Source organism: Oncorhynchus mykiss, chromosome 3 (genome assembly GCF_057628025.1).
Source record: "Oncorhynchus mykiss isolate SJ-2025 chromosome 3, ASM5762802v1, whole genome shotgun sequence".
Lineage (NCBI taxonomy): Eukaryota > Metazoa > Chordata > Actinopteri > Salmoniformes > Salmonidae > Oncorhynchus > Oncorhynchus mykiss.
The window spans coordinates 59,474,120-59,493,190 of record NC_143024.1 but is presented as its reverse complement, the minus strand read 5'-3'; the positions used below and the strand labels follow the sequence as shown (position 1 = coordinate 59,493,190).

The following is a 19,071-nucleotide window of genomic DNA, read 5'->3' as shown; positions in this document are numbered from 1 at the left end:
CATTTTAGAATAAGGCTGTAATGTAACAAAATGTGGAAAAAGGTCTGAATGCACTGTATAGTGTATCTTTTTGAAGCTGCTGTAACCAATAGAAGCTGCTGTAACCAATAGAACTATGAACTCTAAAAATCTCTCCTCTTGTTGCAGAGATAGCTCGACAAGCAGCCCAGATTAAAATGATGAGGAAACTTGAAAAGCAGGCCATGGCACTAGCAGCCAAGGAGGCTAGGAAACAACAAGGTATTGTAAGCTAGTGTTCTGTGAAAGCTGTTCATATGACAATCTCATCCTGTTCTCCACCATAGCACAGTTAGTCCAGTTTAACCCACACAGTACAACCCTAATCTCAATGTTTACTTTCTTTCTTTCTCTCTGTCTGATTCTCTTTGTCCTTTCTTTCGGTCTTTCTCGCTCGCTCTCTCTTTCTCTCTCTCAGCAATCATGGCTGCTGAGGAGAAGCGGAAACAGAAGGAGCAAGTGAAGATTGTAAAGCAGCAGGTAGGGATTTGCCTACAGTACGAGCATTGCCATGTCATGTCCAAAAGCTCACCACTCGGATGCATCTGTTCACAAGTTGTGTTTTTGTTCCGACTCTTCCAAGGTGAAAAGATCCCAAGCAGAATTAATTGCTTTGAAATATTCTCTAAAGGGAAGGTGCTAACCTTCAAGATGCTACACTCGCTTAATCTTCATTATGGTTGCAAAATTCTGTGAACTTTCAATAAATTCTCTGGTTTTCCCCAAATCCCAGTTTGGAGGATTCAACCAGGATTTCTGGAATACCAGGGAATTTATTGAAAATTCATACATTTTTGCAACCTTAATCTCCATTAGAACTACGTATACAGGCCCCCTGTTCTAACATGCATGACTGTAGATTGAATTCCCCTATCCTTGTACTAGGAGAAGATCAAGCGCATTCAGCAAATTCAAATGGAGAAGGAGCTCAGAGCGCAGCAGATTCTCGAGGTGAGTTATTGCAGAAATATTCCGAAACACTTCCTTTTTTGCTGTTGGTAGGACTTTTTCTAAATCAACCAACGGCTATTTCTAAATTATGTGGTTGCACTTTTTCGGTTCTGTCTCCTGACTACAAATGACTAATGCTTAATTGGTTTTTCACAAAGTGCCATTGAATATTCATATCTCCTCAGACCGTGATGGGATTCGACACAAAATACCATCTCTCAGACAATAGTCGCTAACAGTTTAGCACAAGGAGGTGAAACAGCTATTTTCCATGCACAGCGCTAATAGAAGCTCCGAAGTGTTTTAGCTTTACTAAATCAAATTTCAGTTGACATGGTTGGCAAGCTGCTCTTAACAGGATTCCTCTATGCTTGTAATTAGATATTGAAATGTCTTAATTTATTCCGACTGGCTACTGGTATTTTGTAAGAACTACAACTAGTTTGTCTTTTTAGTGTTAATGTGAGGAAATAATTATCTCACTGCACAAGATTGCAATATTTCACGCTTGACATTGCCAGTAAGTCCCTGCTGCAAGTGGGACTATTCTCATTCAATATTATCCTCTCTCTGCTCTAAATTGAACAGTTCTATGTTGCACATATGTCTATTTCATTGTGTGTTTAGTGTTCGTGTAGTGACTAGAACCAAAATATGTATTTTGCCCTGCATGTTTATTTGTGAAAATTGTCTTGATTTTAGTTAATCAAACAATGTTAGCCCTCCCACATGACAGAAATTCATTATTTGCTTCTAGTAGGAACTAGTGATAAAAGCCTAATCTTACACGAGCATAAATGGATTTGTCTGTGTATTTCTGTACTGGCTACCGGCATGTAGTACTGTACATGTGCTGTTGAATGAAGTGTTGAATCTCTCAAGGTTGTTCTGTTGCATGACCTGTAGACCTGTTTTGCATGCACAGACTAAAAGGAAAAAGAAGGAAGAAGCGGCAAATGCCAAAATAATGGAGGCTGAAAAACGAATCAAGGTTAGTTTAGATGTCCTGTTAAAAGAATCAACCATTAATTTGTGGCCCACTCCACCTCCCACTGTTGCCTCAAGTCATACAACCCCTTTCGTGTTGATTCCCAATCTCCTCCTTGCACCTCATTGCCTCATTTAGGTGAATGTAAAGCAATGCTCATTGCTCCAAGGGACTGCTTCTCCGTGTTTAGGAAAATCTCCTTGCCACCCAGAGCAGACCTTTTCCATGTTAATCAGTGTCATAAAGGACATTGCATTCTGTCTCTGTCTCCTGCACGTCTCAAAAAAACAACAACAACAACTATGGCATTTCCATTTCACATTAGTTCCAACATGCCCGGGCTCTTTGCCTGTCTGTCAATCAGATTAGTGAGGGATTTGAACTTGCTGTGGAATGAAGTAGAGAAACCTTATCCGTTTGTGTTGGCTGCTTTTTTTAGATGATGGAAATGAGGGGTGTGTTTGGATTCTAATGTCGTTTTATCTTTTTCCCCTTAAAGGAGAAGGAGATGAGGAGGCAACAAGCAGTCATTTTGAAACACCAGGTAGGTATCACTCTCCTGCACCACATGATGTCCAAAGCCCATTTTCACTTTCAATTCTACTGGAATCTTTTTGGAAGAAGGGTTCTTCTTGATGTAAGTACTTGACAATTCCCTGTCCAAATCTGTCACTTTGTTAAATTCAGTTTTGATGACCCTAGCTTGTCACCTTTCTTTTGGGGGGGGGGTCTGTCTTATATGAACTTAGTTTTTATGAGCCTGTGATTTCTGTTCCGTAATACTTTGCCAACTCTTTCTCCCAGGAGTTGGAGAGGCATAGACTAGATATGGTATGGGTATGTTTACTTTTGCACATCTAACACCGCATCGTGATATTGGTTGTGATATGGTTGTTATAGCAATTCATGAAGTGTAGCTCTGGCTGCCGTCATACTACATTCTCCTGCATGGCTTTCGAGCAAAGTGCATTGCGTACGCACGTCTTGCTCTATTTGTTCTCGTACAAGACAAAATAGTCAAGAACTTCTTGACTCAGATTCCATTTAAGGGGAGCAATGCCCACTATCATGGTCCCTAAAGACGTGACCCTCCATTTCCTTGTTTTGTTGTCGAGTGAATGGAAGTGCTTGACATCCAGGTGTTTAAAGTCAATGTAGAGAATGCTGCACTTGTCCATTTTACCACCTGACAAATCAGACCCGTCCATCACCGGCTTTTCTCCTGCTTGTTGACATCAGTTTAAATCACCAACCTCCAGGTGAAATGTTCATTCATCGTTTCGTTGCCGTGTTTCTTGTTCCATATTTGATTTTTGTTGTTGTACCCAAACCTACTTACCATAAGTTACAATAAGCTAAAGACAGGCAATGATAGCATTGCTTTAAACCCATGCCATACTGAATATAGGCGTGCTCAGTACACACCTAAGATAAATTCATTACTACAAGGCCTCAATCTCCAATTGAATCCATGAATGTATTTGTGAGAGGTAACTTGCTTTCTGTCGTATAATATTACTTGCATTCTGATATAAGGTATTTTGCTTTGCTTTTCACCAGTGAATAAAGAATGAAAAACTGTAGCAGCTTTTAAGTAACTTTCTAACACGGCATAGTATGACGACGTCTGTTTTAATTCTTAGATGCAGTTGTACAAGTAGCACTTCAGTTTGCCTATTACCATTATACAGACGCATTCAAGCCGACTAACTTCAAGCTTACACTTTGCGTTGACACCGCCCTCATAGCTGTTGCTTTGCCCTTTTTTTTTTTTGATTGTTGGTTGTCATCATTTTATTAACCTCTGAACTTCCGCTATAATGTTCACAACGATGGCCAGACTATACTGTACGTGTCATAGTAAGCTGTTGTGTTTGACGTCTAATATGAAGTGGCCTGGTCTGTGTTGAGCTGTGGTTGTGTGTGCTCTGTCAGGAGAGAGAGAGGCGGAGGCAGCACATGATGCTGACGAAGGCCATGGACGCCCGTAAGAAAGCAGAGGTGCGTGATTCACAACTCGACCACTTCTCCTTGAAACTGTTAGAGCGGGCTTCTGGCTATTGCCTCCTCTCCTCAGTTCTTCCTCCCCCTCTTTTTGTAAAACTATATGGAGTGTGAATGAAAGAGGGAAATTGGGCCCGAAGCAATTTTCGGTGAAAGTGCAGCAATTTATAAGCAAGGAAGGCCTAGTGTTGGCCTGAATTGTAATGACATAATCCCTAACACGATTGTCTGCAACGGTGCCGATAGCATGCACTGTTAACTTGGTCTGTAATTTGGACCTTAGGAGCGGGAGCGCTTAAAGCAGGAGAAGAAGGATGAGAAACGGTTAAACAAGGAGAGGAAATTGGAGCTTAGAAGACTGGAACTGGAAATTGCCAAGGAGCTGAAGAAGCCAAATGAAGACATGTGCTTAGCAGATCACAAGGTATACGATTCATAGGAGCTACTAGCGGAAATTCTAAAGGGAGGGATATGAGCCTTCTATGGCTATGAGTGTGCTATCGGTCATAGATTTGTTCTCCAACTGAAAAGGAGACGTGGGCCGCATTGCCATTAGACGATCTCAAACCAAGAAAATCGTTAATACTGGCCACATTTAATCGCTTTCAATCAGTTTCTTTGCCTATTACCTATTTTAATCAATATGACGATAGTGTTTCTAAATGACACCGGTTCTTTATTTGTATAGTGATAACGTCTTACAAATTGGAATGCACGAAAGTGAAGTAAACACAGGTACACATTTTAATTGTGCCATCAAGTGGCTGCCCCTAACACAACTCTGACCAGGGGATTTCTGAGAGCTGCTTAATCATGATTTCACAGATCACACATCAACCCCGTCTCCATACGGCTCTCACTAAACCTCCCTCCATACGGGTCAAGCTCTGTTTGACCTACTTGAATCTGCAGCTAGAGAAGCTATCTCTCTAGATTTTGCTCTTACACTGCGTTAGGAACCTTGAAATTCTAACAAATGCACAGCACACTACTGTAATTACATGACTGAATGTGTCCTCTCTCCGTGCCCAGCCTCTCCCGGAGTATTCCCGTATTCCCGGCCTGGTTCTACCAGGAAGCAGCTTCTCTGACTGCCTGATGGTGATGCAGTTCCTGCGGAGCTTTGGGAAGGTGCTGGGCTTCGACGTGGACGCCCACATACCCAACCTGAGCGTGCTGCAGGAGGGCCTGCTCAACCTGGGAGACAGCATGGGACAGGTCCAGGACCTGCTGGTGCGCATGCTCTCTGCTGTGGTGTGTGACCCCGGACTGCCCCCAGGACACCGGGTGAGGGACTTTACTCTTTAGAACAAACGCACGCACTCACACTCGTCACACATTCATAAATACTAAAAGGCATATGTACAATTTGATGAATGCTTGAGCAGCCACGTATATTAGCACTTTCCCACATGGTCACACACTCATACTATCAGCAGTCGTACAGTATATTCTGATCTGCCTTCATAGACTGTACTGTACGCACTATCCACAGCTTAGAGGGCTGCATTGCAGAGCTAAAGACGAGATTCCCCTACTGTAATCAGAACACACAAGTGGGGCATTATCAATATCTCTGGCTCTGCGAGGCTAAATGAATGGGCTTATCTGTTTTTGGTTGGGTATCAGTGTTTATAGCTCTTAATACAGCTTCCACAGTTATACCCCCACATTTTTCCTAATTCATCAGTATTTTCTCTCCATGCTAATCTAAAGGGCTTAGTCACGCTTTCATGTGGCTTTCCATTATTCCTTCAAGGAGCCCAGATGACTGTCGCCTATTATGGAGCCTCAGTTGACGTCGAGGGAAAATGTATCCCTGAAAAGAGAAGAATGTAGTCCCCTCTAACTGTCCTCGTCTGTGCCTTAGGCTGGACTACATTATGCCCCTAAAGGCAGCGGTTCGATCCCCTGTTCCACCACTCACTTTCTCTCCTGTATCCCTCTACATATCTTTTGCAAACCTGTCAATAAAATGTGAAGATATTCTTTGAAAAAATATATGGGTCACATTTCATTTGGACAGTCGCGTATAGATGGTTATACGATCAACAAACAGTTTGTTGATAAGCAACTGCTTGCTAAGGTTAGGTTTAGAATGAGGGCGAGGGCTAGGGTTAGCAGACAGTTAGTTGAAGCGTCGTTTACTTGGGACCCTTCAAATAAAGTGTTTACCGATATATGTCCCTCTCCGCCCCGCCAGACCAAGACGGCCCTGGGGGACCACCTGAGTAATGTGGGCATCAACCGGGATAACGTGTCGGAGGTGCTGCGGGTCTACATGGAGGCTCACTGTGGGGGGACGGAGCTGCAGACTGACCTGGGAGAGGTCACGGCCAGTCTGAAGACCAAGGCTTTCCAGGCCCACACAGCCACACAGAAGGCCTCGGTCCTGGCCTTCCTGGTCAACGAGCTGTCCTGCAGTAAGAGTGTGGTCAGGTAAGAGAGGACACTGAACTCTTGGCCACAGCAGTCTCGTCTGCGATCTAGATCACAACACTGATACGGTCTGTTATTTAGACAAATGATGTCAAGGTAAGTGCTTTAGGCTTACATGTGGGGAAACTACTTTGTTGATATTTGATGTTGTTCAGTGTCCAATCAAAAAATGATTAAGGGACTCTATTCAACCTGTAAAGCTGAGGCGTTACAGATTCCGCTATAGAAAAGTAAAGGTCATTTCCGACTGAGCCCACATATGCAGCATTTACCGCGAAATGCAGTCTCCGCTAACGCGGGAAACTTTGCCTTTTAAATTTCAATCACGCAATGTGGATTGAATAGAGCCCAACGTTATTCTGAGCACAGATTGTTTTTTAGCTGACTGACGCCTGCGTCACTCATCTTTGAGCATGAAGCGGATTTTGCTGGACATAGTACTGTTTTATTTATTGGCATTTTTTTTGCTGTTAAATGTGGAATATCAAGAGTTGTGTTGTCATAGAGCGTTTCATTGGGTTGCATCAAACCTGAAACCCTTTTCAAGTCACTGCCTGTACCTGAGGTAGATTAGGTGACACAACTGGCAATGCTTGAAAATACAATCCTGTTGCTCAAGGAAAATTATGCCACTAAAGCCTTACTTCGCCTTTTTTATCATTGTTTAACAAAGCCGACCTATCTAAAATTGGTGCTTCGTGCTTCTTTGCAGCGAGATCGACAAGAACATCGATCACATGACCAACCTGCGACGGGACAAGTGGGTCATCGAGGGCACGCTTCGCAAGTGAGCACCCGAGTCATGTCAAGGAGCACTCAGGAGAAGACTACGTGACATACATTAATAGACCTGTATTACCGAATGGGTGTCCAGGGAAAATGATGGATATCAGAACATAATTTACTGTTGTCCCGCCTCTATTTCTTTTGTATTGGGACAGACTTGTTTGAAGTTATACTTCGAATAAATGTGAATTTGATTGTTTAGGCTTTTTAAAGGTTTTTATATAGTATGGTATGATACCAAAGCCTAGGAAAACATTTGCCACTCTTATCCTCCTGCTGCTTGTCTTGTTCCAGGCTGAGGACCAGCCACGCCAAGAAGACTGGGAAGAGGGACAGCGGTGTGGGGGGAGAGGAGACCCAGTCCCTGGGTACATCCACCCCCGGACAGAAACGCAAGAGGAAAGGAGGGGACAGCGAGGAGGATGAGGATGAGGACGAGGACAGCGAGGATCAGGGGGATGAAGACGACGATGAGGAGGAGGAGGAGGAGGAGGAGAGAGGGAAGAAAGGGAAGAAAGTGGAAACCTGTGAGGATGAGGTCAGTGAGGAAATTGTCACCTATCCACATGATCTATCCTCTGAACCAAATGACAATGGAGTTGTCCCAAGTGGCACCCTATTCACTGTATTGCACTACATCGTGAATAGGATGCCATTTGGGACATAGTCTCAGTCATTGTTTGTCTATTGTAAATGTCAGCCTCTCCTCTGGTGTCAAATGAAATGTGATCTTTCCCTTCTAGGATGATGGGGACCAGACATCCAGTGTAGAGGAGCTGGAGAAACATATCGACAAATTAACCAAGGTTGATACCCAATGGGATCAAAGATTTTTTATTTTTTTATTTTTATGAGGGTCAATTTCCGGGCAGAAAAGACCCCGGCCTTGATACCATTTGTGTTTTCTCTCTCTAGCAACAGAGTCAGATCAGACGGAAGTTGTTTGAGTCATCCCACTCGTTGCGCTCCATGATGTTCGGCCAGGACCGCTACAGGCGCCGTTATTGGGTGCTGCCACAGTGTGGGGGCGTCTTTGTGGAGGGTATGGAGAGTGGCGAAGGTGAGACTTAAAACACTGACATGACATACGGGCACCACACTTGTTGCTACTTACTTTATCAACTCACTATTGGGATAATATCGTTCATTTGAATAACCCAATTCAGCTTCTTCTCCTAGTGACATGGCTTCAGATCGGTAAGGTCTTTTATATTATACATGTGAGTTTGGGAAATGCGCTTTCTAGAGCAATGTGGTTAATAATATTACTATATTTTCCAGGAGCAGAGGAGCTGGAAAATGAGAGGGAGAGACTGAGGCGCACAGAGCTGGTCCAGGTGAAGGAGGAGGTGGAAAGGAGGCCACAGGAGGTGGAGGGGAGGCTAGGGGCGTCCACCCTGGAGGGTAGCCGTGACAAGCACACCGCCACACCAGACAAGCACACCCTCAACCTCTTCCTCCAGAAGCCCGGCTCCTTCTCCAAACTCAGCAAACTCCTGGAGGTGGCCAAGATGTCCCCGGACTCAGACAACCACCCTCACAGTCTGAGCTGTAGTCTAGCCAAAGTCCCCACCACAGTATCTTCCCCTATCCGCCCTACCATTCAGACTACACTACCCAGCAACCCCTCTGCATCTCCCGCTCTGCTGTGTCCAGAGGTGAAAGCGGAGCCTTCCACAGCCCTCCTCAGCCCGTCCTACCTCAGCAGCGGCCCAGGGAAGATGTCCTCCAGCCCCCAGCAGCTCCAGCCCAATGACCAGCTCTTCAGGGTGCTGACAGAGAAGAACTGCCACTGGTTCAGCCTGCTTCCCCGCTCCCCGTGTGACGAGTCGTCCGTCAGCACCAGCTCCACCACCACCCCCCCGGCCTCCTCCCCCTATTCCTCCTCAACCACCAGGCCCAAGTCCCCCTCCTCCCTGTCTTCTAATCCCCTAGCCTCCACATCAGCCAGCCCCAGCAATCTCACCACTGGGATCAATAACTTCCCTTTTTCAGCTCTCCAGGTAGGGCCCCTGCACCATATCTGTCGCTGATCCTCTAGGATGATTGTTAACATGGTGTAAGCATATTGCTACTGACCGGCATACCAGGCAGTTTTTGATGTTGTCCAATAAGTGCTGTTCTGAAGCTGATTTCCCAGGCACACCTGAATCCCTGTCCTGGACTAGGTGTAATCTGTCTCTAGGAATCCAACCCCCTTATGTTCATGTCTGATTTGTTATTCTTTAGCCGTGTTCCTTTTATCATAGCTTTATTTCTAGATGCCATTTGTGCTAGTTGTCAGTGAACCAAGTTCTGCTACATAACATTCTCACTCCTCACCACTGCCTGTGCATTTCTCTGGTTCATGAACTCCTCCAAGCAGGTGAAGTCTGGCGTCCATATGATAGGTCTGCCATTCTGTGGATGGCCCGGTGGCATGATGATCCCCACCCTGCCCTTCTCTGCCAGTCCACTGCCCCCCTCCACGCTGGCCGCTGCCTACCACCATGTGGAGGGTAACAGCAACCCCTTCCTGGCAGTGCCCCCTGGAGAGAAGCCCCCCTCTGCCCCGTCCAACGTGGTGGAGGTGGCCAAGACCCAGGACTACCCCGACCCACTGCCCATTCCAGAGGGTAAGCATGGCACACTGCCACCCGCTGACAGGAAAGATGGTAGATGACACAGCACATGCAAGCACTGTGGAGGACTTTTAGGTGGCTCCCAAGAATTTCCACTTTTCATTATGTGTTGTCATGGATTTTATTTAAAGAAGTCTTAATAACTTAGGTGTGTGTGTTGTAGAGATGCTGTCAGGCTGGTGGAGAGTGGCAGACATGGAGGAGTTGAGGAGCTTGGTCAAGGGCTTGCACAGCAGAGGTATCAGAGAGAGGGCCCTGCAGAAACAGATCCAGAAACACATGGAGTTCATTGCACAGGCATGTGCCAAAAACAGGGATGGTGAGTTTTTTAGACTAGGGTTAACACGCATACAATTCTCAAATTATTCCCTATTCCTTATAAAGTGCACTACTTTTGACCAGGGCCCATAGGGAATAGGGTAATACAGTAGTACACTATAAAGGGAATAGAGTGCCATTTCAAATGAGTCCTTATAGATGTCCAAAGTGTCTTGTGACTCTTTAAATCTGACCTTTTAATAATGTGGTAGCATGCATGACCTCGGTTTTAAAATGACACTGAAATGTCAACCCACTGCAGGGAGAGAGTGGATACATCATTCAGAGCTAACGTGGTATTTACCACCATTCCTTAGGATCATAATCACTTACAGCATGTTGGCGCAATTGAATGAGGCTGTCTTACAGCTTTGAATTCTGTAACCTCGATGCCAAATATATTCTAAACTGAAGATTGTCTGCATGCATGCGGTTACAATGGCTCATCTCTACAGAGCTAGGCAGGGGAGCCCAATAAAAATGTCAGGGGAAACACTGCATCCCTATATTAGAAAATATCCTTCCCAAACTTCACAGTACATACTAAGATACAATAACTGTAGTAAACTTGGTTTTTAGAAAAATGTGTTTTTGGGGGTCCTGCGTTTATCCCTATGGACCTGTCTGTCTCTCCCTCTCTCTCTCCACCTTTCTCTCCCTCCCACTCTCGCTTCAGTGGCGGTGATAGACGAGTCCAAGCTGGAAGAGAACGGGGTGAGCGAGGAGACAGTGGAGAGCTGGTGTGTGGAGGAGCAGGCCATGGAGATGGACATCGCTGTTCTGCAACAGGTGGAGGAGCTGGAGAGGAAGGTCACTTCGGCCAGCCTGCAGGTTAAGGTACAGTACATCCTGTACATCCTTTTATAGCACTGTATCCATGTGGTATGTAGTGAAGAAGGAATCTATCTGCAATGGAGAAAGACGACGCTGAATAAAGTGCTCCTTCCGCATGGACGCGCAATCGACTGTTTGTCTTATTTCCTCCCAGGGTTGGATGTATCCGGAGCCCCAGTCAGAGAGAGAGGACCTGGTCTACCATGAACACAAGCCCTTCACTAAGCTGCTTCTAGCAGGAGAGGAGCAGCTTGCAGGGGAGGAGGCGGCCAAAGGCGGCTGCAGCCTGGTGCGGCGCGTCAACAACCCCCTAGATATAGCTGTAACACGGCTAGCCGAGCTGGAGAGGAACATTGAGCGAAGGTACCTGAAGAGCCCTTTAAGTCCCACCATTCAGGTCAAACTGGATAATGTGCTGGGTACATGCACTGTCCCTGCTCCCACACCATCTAGTAGTGTTGATGGTGAAGGGTAGGGTCATCCAGATTCCCATTTGAACACTTCTTTGGGCTTTCCTCTGCTTCACTGGGGCCTATTTCGGTTGTCTGTTTCTCTCTCCCTTTTTGCTGCTGTGTGCATTGTGTTTTTTCTTCATTTGTGAAGTCCCTTAATGTAAGTGGTTGCATCTGTCTCTTTGGAAGCCGGTCTGTACTGTAGCTCTGCATGCTGCATCACACTGGTAACCGTGGTTCTATGTCAACTCATTGACTTACCACGGCAGCCTGAATGTATCTATGAGTGACATTGTTACCGACAAGGATGCATGTACACCATGACATTTGTTGAGCTACGGCTGCGCATTTAGCCCTAAAGTCTGACCTGAGAGTCTAGAAAGAGCTTGTAAAAATCAGGACAGCAATTACTCACCTCGTATTGAAAGACCATTTTTTTCTTAAACGAGTCGGACGAGAGGGTCACCCGACAAGGCCCTCGTCCCCGTCATGTGCAGGGGAAAGAGACGGAGATATCGAGGACGAAGGTCGCGGTGCCTTGTATGGATCCGGCGGTGAGTGGGTCATTTACCTTTTCCACCGGTCCTATTAGCCAATTTACAATCATTGGATTATAAAATAGACGAACTACAACCACGTATATCCTACCAACGGGACATTAAAAGCTGTAATATCTTATGTCATCTATATTCTTCGTCGCTGTCTATTTACCACCACAAACCGATGCTGGCACTAAGACCGCAATCAATGAGCTGTATAGGCCATAAGCAAACAGGAAAATGCTCATCCAGAGGCAATGTTCCTAGTGGCCGGGGACTTTAATGCAGGGAAACTTAAATCCATTTTAACTCATTTCTACCAGCATGTTACGTGCAACCAGAGGGGGAAAAAACTCTAGACCACCTTTACACCACACACAGAGACTCATACAAGGCTCTCCCTCGCCCTCCATTTGGCAAATCTGACCATAATTATATTCTCCTGATTCCTGCTTACAAGCAAAAACTAAAGCAGGAAGCATCAGTGACTCGGTCAGATGAAGCAGATTCTAAGCTACAGGACTGTTTTGCTATCACAGACTGGAATATGTTCCAGGATTCTGAGTACACCACATCAGTCACTGGCTTTATCAATAAGTGCATCAATGACGTCATCCCCACAGTGACTGTACGTACATACACACACCAGAAGCCATTGATTACAGGCAACATCCACACTGAGCTAAAGGGTAGAGCTGCTGCCTTCAAGGAGCGGGACTCTAACCCGGAAGCTTATAAGAAATCCCACGATGCCCTCTTACGAACCATCAAACAGGCGAAGTGTCAATACAGGACTAAGATCGAATCGTACTACACCTGCTCCGACTCTTCTCGGATGTGGCAGGGCTTGCAAACTATTAGACTACAAAGGTAAGAACAGCCGCGAGCCCAATGACTCGAGCCTACCAGACGAGCTAAATTACTTCTATGCTCGCTTCGAGGCAAGTAACACTGAAACATGCATGAGCGCATCAGCTGTTCCGGATGACTGTGTGATCACGCTCTCCGCAGCCGATGTTAGTAAGACCTTTAAACAGATCAACATTCACAAGGCTGCAGGCCAGATGGATTACCAGGACGTATACTCCGAGCATGCGCTGACCAACTGGCATGTTTCTTCACTAACATTTTCAACCTCTCCCTGTCTGAGTCTGTAATACCAACATGTTTCAAGCAGACCACCATAGTCCCTGTGCCCAAGAACACTAAGGTCACCTGCCTAAATGACTACTGACCCGTAGCACTCACGTCTGTAGCCATGAAGTGCTTTGAAAGGCTGGTCATGGCCCACATCAACACCATTATCCCAGAAGCCCTAGACCCACTCCAATTTGCATACCGCCCCAACAGATCCACAGATGATGCCATTTCTATTGCACTCTACACTGCCCTTTCCCACCTGGACAAAAGGAATACTTATGTGAGAATGCTATTCATTGACTACAGCTCACTGTTCAACACCCTAGTGCCCTCAAAGCTCATCACTAAGCTAAGAATCCTGAGCCTTAACACCTCTCTCTGCAACTGGATCCTGGACTTCCTGACGGTCCGCCCCCAGGTGGTAAGGGTAGGTAACAACACGGGGGCCCCTCAGAGGTGTATGCTCAGTCTCCTCCTGTACTCCCTGTTCACTCAAGACTGCATGGCCAGGCACGACTCCAACACCATCATTAAGTTTGCTGATGACACAACAGTGGTAGGCCTGATCACCGACAACGATGAGACAGCCTATAGGGAAGAGGTCAGAGTACTGGCTCTGTGGTGCCAGTACAACAACCACTCCCCCAACGTGATCAAGACAAAGGAGATGATTGTGGACTACAGGAAAAGGGCAGAGCACACCCCCATTCTCATCGACGGGGCTATAGTGAAGCAGGAGAGCTTCAAGTTCCTTAGCGTCCACATCCCCAACAAACAAACATGGTCCAAGCACACCAAGACAGTTGTGAAGAGGGCACGACAAAACCTATTCCCCCTCAGGAGACTGAAAAGATTTGCCATGGGTCCTCAGATCCTCAAAACGTTCTACAGCTGCACTATCGAGAGCATCTTGACAGGTTGCATCCCAGCCTGGTATGGCAACTACTTGGCCTCCGACCACAAGGCACTACAGAGGGTAGAGCGTTCGGCGCAGTACAGTACACTGGCGATGTCAGAGGAAGGCCCTAAAATTGCCAAAGACTCCAGCCACCCCAGTCATAGGCTGTTCTCTTTGCTCCCGCACGGCAAACTGTACCGGAGCGCCAAGCCTAAGTCCAAAAAGCTTCTCAACAGCTTCTACCCTCAAGGCATAAGACTCTTGAACAGCTAATAAAGTGGCTACCCAGACTATTTGCATTGCCCCCCCCCTCTTATATGCTGCTGCTATTCTATGTTTTATTATCTATGCATAGTCACTAACTCTACCTACATGTACATATTACCTCAATTACCTCGTCTAACCGGTGTCCCCGCACATTGATTGTTGGATAAGGGCTTATAAGTAAGCATTTCACTGTAAGGTAGTCCTGTTGTAATCGGAGCATGTGACAAAATTTGATTTCGCATCGATATGCTGTTTTCCCCACTTCAAATAGCAATTATAGGCGCACACCTAAGAGTTTCCACAAGACCTGACACAAATCAATGGAAAACACTCACCAGAACTTTTTTGTAACAGAATCAATTCTATAATGGTGAAAAATCAGACTGGTCATTTAGCAGATGCTCTTATCCAGACCGACTCCCGTGAACAATTAGGGTTAAGTGCCTTGCTCAAGGGCAAAATGACAGATTTTCACCTAGTCTGCTCGGGGATTCGAACCAGCGACCTTTCGGTTACTGGCCCAATGCTCTGAACCATTTGGCTACCTGCCAACTTGCTTAAGTGGATAACGACTGGAGAAAAGCAGCCGGTCTGCTGTTTACCTCTGCCATGCACATTTGCTTCATTTTTATTGGTCAAGAGAGTTCAGAGCATGTGTGTGTGTATGTGTATATATACATATTTTTTTTTTTTACTTTTTTTTTAGACTACCTGGATATTTGAACAAATGTCATGATATTATTTGAATTGTGAAATAATCCCAAATGCCCATCCCTACAGTACTATGAAGCATGTCAGTCACCAGGTCTGTGGAGTATTATGCAGTATCTCTTAATCATGTCCACTGTGACCAAAACACTCTTCCACCCTCGTGGTTTTCTGTGCACTGCTGTTGGCAGTGGGCTTGGTTAATGTTTCTGCTAGTTTTATGGGATGTTGTGAGTGGCTGGTTCTCTGATCACGTTGTCTGTCTCCATCTTCTCAGGGGGGAAGAGGAACTGGCCCCGGGCATGAAGGTATGGCGCAAGGCCATGGGCGAGGTCTGCAGCGCCGCCCAACTGTCTCTCTGCATCCAGCAGCTCCAGAAGTCTATTGCCTGGGAGAGATCCATCATGAAAGTGGTACGTGTTCTCGGATAGAGTTTATTTAAAGTACGGTGCACTCGGAAAGTATTCAGACCCCATGCTTGTGACTCTACAAACTTGTTGGGTGCATTTGCTGTTTGTTTTTGGTTGTGTTTCAGATTATTTTGTGCCCAATATAAATGAATAGTAAATAATGTGTTGTCATTTTTGGAGTGACTTTTATTGTAAATAAAAAATGAATGTAGAAGTGTTCAGAAACATATTATATTCTTAATTACAATAAAAGTGACTCCAAAATGACACAATACTTTATTTACCATTCATTTCTATTGGGCACAAAATAATCTGAAGCACAACCAAAACAAATTAAAGACAGTCTGCACTTTAACCTCATAGTCATTGTATCATTTCAAAGTGCTGGAGTACAGAGCCAAAATGACAAATAATGTGTCACTGTCCCAATACTTCTGGAGCTCAATGTATAAATATATACCGACAACAGACAGACACACACAAATAATGACATCACACCTGCCCAGACCCACATGTTCCCACTGCATCTATTTCCAGTACTTGTAAGACTATGCCATATGGCATTTCAAATTGTGCTATTCTGTTTTTCTGTCGCCCACACCTTTTCAATATTTAAATATTAATGCATTTGATTCTTCCACTGTCTTAACAATGATCATTTGATTTCCAGTTGAGGTAAAACATTTTTCTCAATTATTGACGAGTAAAGTATGGTCCAACCCATTGGGTATCTCACCGCCCTCTCATATTCATTCAATTCAACGATGACAAGTGTGATCCTCGCTAAATGCGAAATGCATATTTTATGTCATTCAGGCAAGCGGTCAATCCCCCAAGAATAAGAAGAAGCAGCAGCAGCAGCAGCAGAGCCGAGCGGGGGCAGCCGGGCGAGGAGGGAAGACAACCACCGAGGTAAAACAGAACAGGAAACCGTCGTCTGTAGCCAGCGGAGAGATCTCTGAGGACGATGCTGCCAGCACCAGCAGCAGCACGCCAAAAAAAGTGAGTAAAGAGCCCAAAAAGAGGAAGAGCCCAGGAGAGGGGAGCCCAGCCACCAACCAGTCCAAGCAGGACAGTACTCCCGTCTGTGTGAAGAAGGCGAAGATGGCCACATCAGCCAGAGACAATGAAAAGGATCTGACATTGTGCAGGTAACAGTATGACTGAGGTTGCACCATTAGTATAATACAATATTGACCCAGTAAGTGATGTACGCTTACGCTGGTCCCAGATCTGTTTGTGCACTTGTCGACTCCATTGATATCATTGTCAAGCTAAACATGTTTGGCATGTCAATGAGTGACAGGGAGTTGGCGTTAGGGCTGTGATGATACCAGTATCGCAATATTTTTTTTCCCATGGCAAAAATGAAAACCAGACGCAGACCTAAGTCTTTGGTCCTTTTTAAAAACCTGCAGTATATAAAATACTGTGTTATAGCTTGGAAAATGAATGTGACATAATGATGTTTGTTTCCAACATTAGGGCTGTTTTCCTAAAGAAGTTAAACCGCTTCCTGTTTTGTTTCCTTGCCACGATGCTAATGAGTATCGTGATACTGGTAATGTCCCGGGCACAGTTGCCATGGAATCATAAACAGGCTAGTGCTCAGGCTAACACCCTAGCTGCTGTAGTGTGGGATGCATTGCCATGCTGGACTGTAGTTAATCTGAGGTTCATTGATTTGTTGACTCCTTTTTCTCCATAGGGTGCTACTGGTTGAGCTGGAGGGTCACCAGGATGCCTGGCCCTTCCTTAACCCTGTCAACCCCAAATCTGTCCCTGGCTACAAGAAAGTCATCAGGAAACCCATGGATTTCTACACAATCCGAGAGAAGCTCGTCCACAGCCAGTACGTGTACCATACAATATTAGTATGAAAAATGATCTGCATACAGTGTTGCCTGATATGACTCTGTCTCATAAATGTCATAATTAAATGTTTATTTGTCTCAATTTACAGGTACTTGAACCTCGAGACGTTTATAATCGACGTTAACTTGGTTTTTGATAACTGTGAAAGGTTTAATGAAGACAATTCGGACATTGGACGAGCCGGACACAACATGAGGAGTTTTTTTGAGAGTAGATGGAATGAGCTGTTAAAACAAACCAACTAGGCTAGTTTGGACTACTTTATCCTCACTATACTGTATGGGACCAGCAGTAACCACAAGCAGAGCAGCTGGATTGGTCTAAAGTCTCTCCGTCAGCATCCAGGGAACCTAAATGAATTTACAATTGTAATTCTACACATTCACTTCAGTGATGTACAGTAGAATGCAGTTTCTTTTTTTAAGAGCAGAGAAATGCACCCAAAGGGATACACACAAAAGGGGTGGGTGTTTTTAAAGTGCAATACCATTTCCTAGAAGAAACCACATCGGAGCTGCAACTGGGAACAAAACGTTCCAACTAACTGTACTTAGTTTATTTTTTATTTTTTAATATTAATATTAAAGTGAATGTATTTAATTTAGTCAATTATTTATGAGTGAAAATGGTTCCGTTTTCTAAGACGAGGAAGAAAAAAGCAAAACTGCTTGAACAAAAATCTCACGGAATGTTTTTATTTTATTTTTTTGGACATAAAACTAAAGCCAAGAGAGAAAAAATGAATTGTTTACACTGCTCTGTGCCGCCGGGGTACCACAAGATTCCTGACGGTATTACTGTAACACTGCATTTCAATGTATCTTTACATTGCTCGCTAACTTCACACGGACAGTGAGGCAGCAATGACATCTGTATATACTATTCATTCATGTTAATATGAAGTATTGTTTGTAATATGTGTACATACAGTATTGTTACAAGACATTCAATATTGTTTATGCCTTTGATTGTGGTGTTTCATTTCAGTCTAAAGTGATAAATACATGTATATTACCTGTGATGTATATCCTCTGCAAACACTGTGGTCTCTTCAATCTGGGTAATGCCTGCCCTCTCAAATGTGTGTGGAGGTAATTATTTCAATCTTTTGGTTTAGCATTCCTTCAAAAGGTTGTGTGTGTGTGTGTGTGTGTCTGTGTGTCTGTGTGTACAAAATGTCAACTCTGGTGGGCCTCGAATTCTGACATTATCATCCTATCGTCAGTACAGAATCCATTGTGATGCACAGTACCTTTCATAAAAGATGTTCTCTCCATTTGCTTTGCCACAGACCCAAGGACACAGGGCGTTTGTAATAACCACTGTGTTTGAATCTGGCTGTGTCATGCATGGTCTACTGGTGCCATGTACAGCATTTTCTTTGTACCTGAGTCAGAGTACTTGAAGTTATTTTATTTATGAATATTGTGGGGAAAAGTCACTTTTTTTTGTAGGAGCATAATTTTTCACTAGTGTATGGGGCACGGATCTAATATAAAGGATCTTTTTCAACTCTGTATTTTGCATTCCGTCATATTTCATTTCCATACTATAACTACAAATATTTGTGTTGGTAGGATATCTTGGGCAAACACTGAGTGTACAAAACATCAGGAACACCTTCCTAATATTGAGTTTGCATCCCTTTTTGCCCTGAGAACAGTCTCAATTCCTCGGGTTGTGGACTCTACAAGGTGTCGAAAGCGTTCCACAGGGATGCTGGCCCATGTTGACTCCAATGCTTCCCATACTTGTGGCTGGATGTCATTTGGTTGGCGGACCATTCTTGATACACACAGGCAACTGTTGAGCGTTAAAAATCC

General features: G+C 44.7%; 1 protein-coding gene across 19 annotated transcripts in view; it reads left to right on the top strand.

Annotated features, from left to right (window-relative positions):
• Positions 1-18,765, top strand: part of LOC110520061 (bromodomain adjacent to zinc finger domain protein 2B) — a 98,634-nt gene extending 79,869 nt beyond the window's left edge. For 5 of the 19 annotated variants that reach the window (XM_021597059.3, XM_090229675.1, XM_036974335.2 and 2 more), the window contains 23 exons: positions 148-240; positions 437-498; positions 904-969; positions 1,895-1,960; positions 2,457-2,501; positions 2,762-2,788; positions 3,893-3,958; positions 4,245-4,385; positions 4,994-5,248; positions 6,165-6,400; positions 7,113-7,187; positions 7,481-7,724; positions 7,930-7,992; positions 8,102-8,246; positions 8,468-9,189; positions 9,549-9,801; positions 9,971-10,126; positions 10,802-10,962; positions 11,114-11,322; positions 15,241-15,376; positions 16,190-16,524; positions 17,082-17,225; positions 17,337-18,765. In XM_021597059.3, coding sequence (XP_021452734.3) covers positions 148-240; positions 437-498; positions 904-969; positions 1,895-1,960; positions 2,457-2,501; positions 2,762-2,788; positions 3,893-3,958; positions 4,245-4,385; positions 4,994-5,248; positions 6,165-6,400; positions 7,113-7,187; positions 7,481-7,724; positions 7,930-7,992; positions 8,102-8,246; positions 8,468-9,189; positions 9,549-9,801; positions 9,971-10,126; positions 10,802-10,962; positions 11,114-11,322; positions 15,241-15,376; positions 16,190-16,524; positions 17,082-17,225; positions 17,337-17,493 — 3,857 coding nt within the window. In that variant the 3' untranslated portion in view covers positions 17,494-18,765. The remainder of the gene's footprint in view (positions 1-147; positions 241-436; positions 499-903; positions 970-1,894; positions 1,961-2,456; positions 2,502-2,761; positions 2,789-3,892; positions 3,959-4,244; positions 4,386-4,993; positions 5,249-6,164; positions 6,401-7,112; positions 7,188-7,480; positions 7,725-7,929; positions 7,993-8,101; positions 8,247-8,467; positions 9,190-9,548; positions 9,802-9,970; positions 10,127-10,801; positions 10,963-11,113; positions 11,323-15,240; positions 15,377-16,189; positions 16,525-17,081; positions 17,226-17,336) is intronic. The other 14 variants (XM_090229680.1, XM_090229682.1, XM_090229687.1 and 11 more) reach the window with 9 other exon arrangements.
• Positions 18,766-19,071: the final 306 nt, after the last annotated feature.